Genomic DNA, 9,329 nt, shown 5'->3' with positions numbered 1-9,329 from the left:
GCCACCTGCTGGGATCCCCAGGGCGGGAGTATAAATATCCCTGTGTCTCAGCCCTGGTCAGTGCAGACTCCTCACCACCTGCGGCTCCCCGCACAGATCGCAGGCAGAGATTCCTCATTCCTGGCTGGGGCAGGAGCCTGGTGAGTCGATTGCATGAAACGCTTGGGTTCAGGGCAGCTCTCCGGCATTCAGCAGGGTTCGGGGGGATGCGGATAGTGATTAGAGAGGCAGGGATCTGCAGAGGGGAGGGAAATGCCTTCGGGAGACATCTAGGCCCAAAGCTTGGGGCATGTCACTTGCCCACCCAGGATACATAATATAGTGTCAGTGCCTGGCACACACAGCCATTTTCTGACCTGCTCATTATCATTTAACATTTATATTAACAAAGGTGCCGGCTGGTCTTAGTGCCCCTTGTGCCATGTGCTGCGCAAACACATGCGAGAGAGAACGCAGTCCCTGCTCGGAGGAGCTTCCAGGCTGATTAATAACGTTGCCTCTTTTTGACTCAAACGGCCAGTCACATTTTGGGACCATTGGAAGTTCCAGTTCAAAGTAGAAGCTAAATCAGTGGCTCTCAAACTCGTTTGATCGGGCTCCCCTTCTTTGTGTCTGTAGTCCTTCATGCCCATCCCCCAAGTACATATTCTCCTACCCAGCTGTGAAGGCAGAGTGGAGAGCAGTGACTGCTGGCTGGGCACCCAGCTGTGAAGGTGTAACCCACACACCTCCTGGGTGTGGTGCTCTGTCCCATCTAGTGGCACTGAGGCCACTTAGAGAGCGGAGAGTAGGAGCCAGACTTAGCGAGAGTGATTAACGACTTTGCTCTACAGTGTTAGCTAATAGCCAGCTGGCTTTTAGCTCATGCGGTAGAGGCTCATGCACTAAGCTCCAGAGGTTGCCGGTTCGATCCTGCCCGTGGACGACCAGGGTCCAGACGCATTACAAAGGCGGTGCTGCACCACTTAGTAAGGGTGGCAATGTGACATTTTTCACAGCAGACTTAGCACTCCATTGCCACCCTTACTTCTGCACTCCTGCTGCCCTGCCCCCCCCCCCCCCCCCCGCGGGGCTGACAACCGGAGCTCCACCACCTGGGGGGTGAGTGACTGGGGGGGGAGAAGAGCCAGAACCCGGGTAGTGGGGCTCTGTTTGTCCCCTTCATCCCCACCTCCTGGTTGTGCATGAGCCCCAGCCACCCAGGGCTGACAGCCAGAGCTATAAAAAACCCCACAGAGCTTGCTCCTCCCTTGACACGTTCCCGCAGCCTGCTCCATAGTTTGAGAACCACTGAGCTAACTAGATCAAGCTCCGTAAGTCTATCACTATAAGGCAGGTTTTCTAATCCTTTAATCATTCATGTGGCTTTGCTCTGAACCCTCTCCAACGTATCGACATCCTGCTTAAACTGTGGTACCAGAACTGGACACAGGATTCCAGCCGCTGTTGCACCAGTGCCAAATGCAGAGGTAAAATAACCTCTCGGCTCCTAATCTAGATTCCCATTTATGCATCCGAGAATTGCATTTGTCCTTTTGGCCACAGCGTTGCAGTGGGAGCTCATGGTCAGCTGATTATCCACCACGACCCCCAAATCTTTTTCAGAGTCACTGCTTGCCAGCAGAGAGTCCCACATCCTGTAAGTATGGCCTGCCTGCTGTGTTACTAGATAGCTGTAAATGTATCTAGTGTTTGCTTGCGCTCAGCTCACCAAGCGATCCAAATCAGCCTATATCATTGACCTGACCTCTTCGTTATTTACCCAATCGCTGTATCATCTGCCAACTTTATCAGCGATGATTTCAGGTTTTCTTTCAGGCCATTGATAAAAACGTGAAATAGCGTAGGGCCAAAAACTGATCCCTGTGGGATTCCACTAGAAACATACCCATTCGATGACGATTCCCTGTTTACATTACATTTGGAGACCTATTTGTTCAGCAGGTTTTTAGTCACTTGAAGTGTGCCATGTTCATTTTAGATCTTTCTAGTTTTTTAATCAAAATGTCATGAAGTATCAAGCCAAATGACTTACAGAAGTCTAAGTCTATTGCGTTAACGTTATTACCTTTATCAACCCAACTCAAAAAAAAATATCAAGTTAGTTCGACAGGATCTGTTTTCTGTAAACCCATGTTGATTGACATTAATTATATTAAACTCCATTATTAATTGACTCCCATATCAGCTGCTCCATTATCTCACCCAGGATCTATGTCAGACTGTAACAAGTCCTCTGCCCGGCCTTCTTCCTGGGGCCCACTGGCTGCCCCAATAAAGCACAGAGAGGCTTTTCCTTCTGCAGCACCCGTGGCTTTATTTACAGACTTCTCCCACCACCAGTGACATACTATATACAGTTTGCAGGCCTTACGATCTCCACTTCCACCCAGAGCCTGCCCTGAGACTGCCCTTCCCCTGGCCATCCCCCTTCCTTCTGGCTGCCAGCCGGCCTTTATAGCCCTCAGGCCCACAGGTGCAGCCAGTTCTAAAGGCCAGGCACCAGACTTCTCCCCAGCCCCAATCTATTTCCCCTGATTGGGGCTGGCTGAGCAGGGGCTAATTAGGTGCCTCTGCACCAGCACCCTGCTACACAGACCTACAAGCCTATAATTACCCAGTCATCTCATTTACCCTTTTTAAATATTGTCACAACATTCGCTTTCTTCCAGTCTTCTGGAAATTCCCTGGCGTTCCAAGACATCTTGAAAATCAATATTAATGGTCCAGTGAACTCCTCAGCCAGCTTTTTTAAAACTCTTGATGGCACGTTATGTGAAGCTGTTGATTTAAACATTTCTGTGGTTAGCATCTGCTGTTTAATGTCCTCCTGAGATTCTAGTGGAATGGAAAGAGTGTTACCATATAATGTGACCACATCATCTGTTTGTTTGTTTTTTGTCCTCAAAGTAAAGTTAGGATAGGAATAGGATATTTCTTTCAATGCAACACAAATAGCCGCAGAGTCTCTTGCTCTGATTGATAGACACGGGACTTGGAGCCTGGACTGCCTGAGCGCTAGTCAGGACTCTGCCACTAACATCCTGTGTGGCCTTGGGTGAGTCCCTAAATCTCTCTATACCCCAGTTTTTAATCACCAGAACTTGTTAGTTTATTTAAATATTGTTCACATTAGTGGTTTTGCTATTTTTAGAGAAGTGCATGCAACCATGTGGGACCGTGCAAACAACTGGCAAAGCAGGTGGAAGGAGGTCTAAGGTTTCCACTCCCTTCTGGCAAACTGCTGCTATGAATCCCACAACGTGCAAAGAGAAAAGTCCCAGAATACATAGAGCCCAGCAGTGAAGCAAAGCACCATGGGATACTCACCCAGAATGCTGAGCATTTACGCTGCCCAGCCATCTAGATGCACCGATACATACTGAATAAGAAAACAGTTGACAGTGTGCACACAGTCAGTGTACTATCTAATATGCACCACTTAATGTGAACAAACTCAGTGCAAATTAACTCCCCGGTGTAGACAAGACCGAAAAGGACTGGAGTGTGGATTAAAGGAAAGTAGGTGTAACACCTCCTTGCCTGGCTCATCAGAACGGTTACCATCTGAACTGAAGAGGTAACTCTGTTAGGTGGGAGCAATAGTAGGCTCTTATCCTGCAGCGGACCAGCCACTAGAAGGGAACGTGACACACACTTAGCCAGTGTCATATACAGGAGCACATTCAGAGGCCGGGCAGGAAGTTATGAAATGCAAGGGGCAGATTAAATGAAAGGTAGAACTGTCTGTGGAATGCAGACAGACAGATCCAGGATCGAATCAGGGACCTCCAGAGTTCAGTGCATGAGTCTCTACAGCATGAGCTAAAAGCCAACTTGCCGTTAGCTAAGGCTGTCGAGCAGACTCATTTTGACTCTCGCTAAGTGGTCTCGGTGCCACTAGATGGGACAGAGCACCACACCCAGAAGGTGTGTGGGTTACAGCTGCACCAATGGCATGCAAAGCACTGCCGAGCACTCCAGGGCAGTAATGCAAACCGCCAGGCAGCCCTTTAGCCAGCTGGCTGCTGTTCAAGCCCCTACTGCACAAACTGTGGGTGGGCAAATGTTAAGCCCCTGAATTACTTTGCCTGAGCAGTGTAACTTACACCTCTCATCAGACTTACACTGCCTTACACCTCGGCTTCTGAATTTGGCCCTCAAAGTTCAGCTATTTCCCCCTCTATTTGTGGTCTTTACACGTTTGGTGTCTACGACTGCAAGCTCTGTAGGGCAGGGTCCTTGTCTGCTATTTGTACTGTAAAGAGCCTTGCATTATGGTCATTATTTGTATTACAGCAGTGCCGAGAGGTGCCAATCAATGATCAGGCCACAAGCACAGTCCCTGCCTCAAAGGGCTCACCCTCTGGGACAAAGATAAGGCACGAGAGGCAGAAGAAACAGACAAAAAATGAGTCAAAAGGGGGTGGGTGGATGAATAGGTACCAGTAGAATTATCATGTTATGCACAGTAAATAGCAATCAGTCCCAATGCACCACTATGATGCAATCATCTTCTGCCACCTGCCAGGTAGACTTTTGGGTGCTAGAAAACAAATTCATAATAATAATAGCAGCTCTGGTTAGAGCAGGGAACTGTCAGGACTCCTGGGTTCTATTCTGCGCTCTAGTACTGATTTGCTCGGTGCACTTGGCAAGTCAATTATCTTCTCTGTACTTCAATTTCCTGATCTGTAAAATGCACTTATAAGAACATAAGAATGGCCGTACTGGGTCAGACCAAAGGTCCGTCTAGCCCAGTATCCTGTCTACCGACAGTGGCCAATGCCAGGTGCCCCAGAGGGAGTGAACCTAACAGGCAGTGATCAAGTGATCTCTCTCCTGCCATCCATCTCCACCCTCTGACAAACAGAGGTTAGGGACACCATTCCTTACCCACTTATTTGCATTGCCTTTATTACTTTATAGAGTGAAAATGTCTATATCGATGGCTCCTCAACTCGGATGTGGGTTGTGAGTCCTAATTTGATGATATTTGTAAATCACTTTGGGATCCTGTCACAGAGTGACAGGCTGGGTGCTCTGGCACCGCTCTGAATGAAGTCAAACAGGACTCTGGTGCAGCGTCTCCCCTCAGGGCCCCTGTCACCAGGGCAAGAAGCCCGCTCCACTTTGGTACCTCCTGGATCTGATCTTGGAGCGTTCAGCCCAGTGTCACCCCGTGAACTTCCTGCAGCAAGTCCACCTGAATGGGACACCTGGGGAAGCCTCCCATGCCCCCAAAGGGGCCCTGCACACCGACTTTGCAGTCAGCAGTGACCCAGACAGCATTCTAAAACAGAAGGGTTAATGAGTCATTGGGAACACAGCATAGAACAGATCTTGTTAGCACAAAAAGCAGGAAGTTACAGCAAAGTCCATCTTGGAGGGGGAGTCCAGAGACCCAAGCCCTGGGTTCTGCCCCCGAGTCCCAAACCAGGAGACTGGCTCGCTTCCTGCAGCCCAGCCTCCATCACGCCCAGCTGCCCCGCCTCCATGCTTTGTATCTTTCCTGGGCAAACAGGTCACCTGGCTTCGGCTGGCTCCCTGCAGAGGATGGGCTCTGGCTATCGGTTGCCAGGATACAGAGTGCCAGCCATTGTCTGTGCCAAAGCAGCCAATCGGCAGTCACACCTGCCCTCTAGGCATCTCTGCAACGATCACACACCCCTGTCCCACCACCTAGATACTTGAGTAACACATGGGGGAAACTGAGGCACGCAGTATTCAAAGAAAACATTAAGAACATTCCCACTTTGTCACAGATCCCCAGAGGAAAGGTGCTATAGAAATCCAAAGTACTTCTACATTATTGATGGCATATGATATTTTCTTTGTCTACAGGGAAGAGACTCTGGGTAAATTCAGACAGGAAGCCTCGTCACATCATGTCAGCTCTCAATCAAACCAGCTTTCATCCTGCCTCCTTCTTCCTGATTGGCATCCCAGGCATGGAGGAGCTGCACATCTGGATCTCCATCCCATTCAGCCTGATGTACATCGTCACACTTTTCGGAAATTTTACCTTATTATTTGTCATTGTAACGGAGCGAAGCCTCCACGAGCCCATGTACCTTTTGCTGGCCATGCTGGCCATCTCTGATCTAATATTGTCTTCCTCTACAGTGCCCAAAACTCTGAGCATATTCTGGGCACATTCCAAGGAAATCTCTTTTGATGCCTGCCTGACCCAGATGCTCTTTACACATATTAGTTTTATTGCAGAGTCAACAATCCTGCTGGCCATGGCGTTTGATCGGTATATTGCCATATGTGATCCCTTGAGGTACACGACTGTGCTAACACATTCAGTGATAGCCAAAATAGGGCTGGCAGCTCTAGCTAGAAGCTTTTGTGTAATGTTCCCAACACTTTTTCTCCTTTGGAGGCTACCGTACTGTGGACACAACGTTATGCCTCACACTTACTGTGAGCACATGGGCATAGCCCGGCTGGCCTGTGCCGACATAGCTGTCAACATCTGGTACGGTCTTACTACAACTCTTTTATCACCAGGACTGGACGTTGTGCTCATTGTTGTGTCTTATGTTCTCATCCTCAGGGCTGTCTTTAGGCTCCCGTCCAAGGACGCCCGGCTCAAAGCTATTGGGACCTGCAGCTCCCACATCTGTGTCATATTCATGTTTTATGTGCCAGCGTTCTTCACCTTTTTCACACATCGGTTTGGCCACAACGTCCCCCACAACGTTCACATCCTACTGGCCAATCTCTATGTGCTCCTTCCACCCATGTTAAACCCCATCGTCTATGCAGTGAAAACTAAGCTAATTTGGGAAAAGGTGGTCCGCATGTTCTCCAAAGTAGGGCAGTGGTGCTGAATGCTGCGACTGGGAAGCTATCCCATTAGAAATAAACCAGATGGAAATTGTGGGCTCCAGTGAGGCCCTTGAGGAAATGGGAACTTTTTTTAGACCATTTTAGATGGTCTCTTCCTCATTTCAGGCTCCATGGTGTAGCATTTGCTGATCAGAGGAATTGTGAGTCTCTCCTAAGACTAAAGCATGGCAGTTAGAAAACAAAGAGAAACAAAGGATCACAAATGTGAAGCTGGTAGGACCTAAGGACCAGAGCTTCAGCGTGTGTAAGCTGGCATTGCTCCATTAAAGTAAGAGGCACTACGGTGATAGGCACCAGCTGAAGATGTGGCCCTTACTGTATTTCTGAGACGTACATTTTTACCCAGGTTTTGCCCTGCTGAACTCTATGTTGGGTCATGTCTGGTTTTCAAAGCCTCTGTGATGCGCCGCGCGCCTTGCTGTGCTCTTCTAATCGCAAACAGCCTAGTCAGCAAACAGCGCCAGCGAGCTTTTAAACGTCCAAAGGCACATTCTGCCACCATTCTGCACTTGCTCAGCCTATAGTTGAACTGCTCCTTACTACTGTCCAGGCTTCATGAGCCATGGGAGCAAGGGGTAGGCTGGGGTAGGTGCGACCGCACGGTGCTGCCGGCTGGGAGAGCAGCCTGAGGCAGAAGCCACCAGCTCGCATGATATTCCAGGCAGGACTGAATCTCCATGAGACAAAACTTAAAGAAGAGAATGACTTGGAGTCACTCCCATTTCAGTCCAGGTGCCCCTGACTGACCTCACTGAGGTCGGCCAGGAGCACCCATGTCTGCCCAGGCGCTCCTGACCGACCTCACCGAGGTCAGCCAGAAGCACCCAGGAGACGACGGCTAGTAGTCATGCTGCACCGTCTGCTGCCGCGAAGGCAAGGACCTGCTGCTGTGTAGCAATGCAGTACCGCGTCTGCCAGCAGCAACCAGGAGATGTACAGTGACGGTGAGCTGAGCGGGTTCCATGCTTGCTGTGGTAAGTCGTCTGCACGGGTAACCCAGGAAAAAACGTGAGAAACGATTTTTTGCCGTTGCTTTCATGGAGGGAGGGGGGCCTGACGACACGTACCCAAAACCACCTGCAACAATGTTTTTGCCCCCTGAGGCATTGGGAGCTCAACCCAGAAATCCAATGGGCGGCAGAGACTGCGGGAACTGTGGGGTAGCTACCCACAGTGCAACGCTCTGAAAGTCGACGCTAGCCTCGGTACTGTGGACGCACTCCGCCGACTTAATGCGCTTAGTGGGGACACACACAATCGACTGTATCAAATCAAAAATTGACTTCTATGAAATCGACCTAATTTCATAGTGTAGACATACCCTTACTCTTGTATCTCAAAGATTTCAAAAATATTGGACTCTTTTTCCTAACTATAGACTTGGTCAGAGCCAGGACCGGCCTTAGGGAAAATGGCACCCTGGGCTCCTGCCCCCACATTGGCCCTGGGCCCCACTGCCTCCACCCAGGGCTTAATTTGTAATTAAAGGCCCAGCACAAACTAAGCACTGCACAAGGTGCCTGCAGCAGAAGGTCCAGTGAGGAGGTTTGCGTCAGGCCGGGATCTACAGCCAGTCAGCACGACTCTGGGACATCCGGACTCCTGTGCAGCCTCTGGCAAAATAAAAAGCTGCTACCCTAAATAGAATCCCTGAGAGAGGGCGGCAGCGAATCCCCTCTGGGGTGCTGCAGTCGAGGTGTGATTTCACCTCCCTGTATCAGCAGAAGGGGAATCGGGCACATGGTCTGAGGAAGATGAAAGAGATGACCTCATCTATGTGAACTATGCACCTGACAAATAACCAGGATTTTCCATCAAGGGGCCTTTCAGCTGTCACTGCACTCCTATTAAATCAGTTAATGGTGGTTTTGAGGGTGCAAGGAATGCAGGATTGGGCCCCACGTGTGGCTTCCCAAAATGGTCCCTTTTGACAATCCATTTACCACAGTCCAGAAGTCAGAAGGGCGTCTGTAAATCCTTATTTGGCGCTTTGAAGCACCTACCAGATAAACATTCCCATTGTACAGCCCTTTTTGTGTTCAGCTCTTAGCCAAATTCCACCGGAAGAGTCTGAAGGGAGGTGTTAGCTCTTCCTATCCAAAATATTTTTCATTCTTTTCATTTTTAATTCAATGTTTATTGAAGACTTGGACAGGCTGTTATCTAAGATAACTTCGGCACCCGAAAACTCCAGTTTTTTTGCAGATAACTTAGAAATTAGCTGTTGATTTTACTGTACACACACAAACCCACAAAAATATTTTCATCGATCATAACTGAAATTTACAGAGAGAGAAAGCAAGAAAAATGCTGCTTGAGAACTTGTTAGGCCATGTCTACACTAGCGAGCTTACCGTGGCACAGCTATATGGATGCAGCTGCCCCCATGTATGATCGCTCGTGTAGCCACTCAATGCTGATGAGAGAGCTCTCCCAGCGACATAATTAAACCACCTCCAACGAGCGGCGGT

The 9,329-nt window shown here is 49.2% G+C and overlaps 1 protein-coding gene across 1 annotated transcript; it reads left to right on the top strand.

Annotated features, from left to right (window-relative positions):
• The first annotated feature begins 5,888 nt into the window (after positions 1-5,888).
• On the top strand, positions 5,889-7,054 carry LOC101948026 (olfactory receptor 52B2-like). Its single transcript, XM_024114004.3, has one exon. It carries the CDS (start codon positions 5,889-5,891, stop codon positions 6,837-6,839), a length of 951 nt encoding a protein of 316 aa, XP_023969772.2. The 3' UTR covers positions 6,840-7,054.
• Positions 7,055-9,329: the final 2,275 nt, after the last annotated feature.

Source organism: Chrysemys picta, chromosome 1 (genome assembly GCF_011386835.1).
Source record: "Chrysemys picta bellii isolate R12L10 chromosome 1, ASM1138683v2, whole genome shotgun sequence".
In the NCBI taxonomy this organism is placed as follows: domain Eukaryota; kingdom Metazoa; phylum Chordata; order Testudines; family Emydidae; genus Chrysemys; species Chrysemys picta.
Note: the sequence above shows the minus strand (reverse complement) of the source record. Positions and strands in the feature narration are given on the sequence as shown.

Bases quoted from the DNA above. Each gene is read 5' to 3' on its own strand.
- LOC101948026 (XM_024114004.3), top strand. From the start codon at position 5,889: ATGTCAGCTCTCAATCAAACCAGCTTTCATCCTGCCTCCTTCTTCCTG.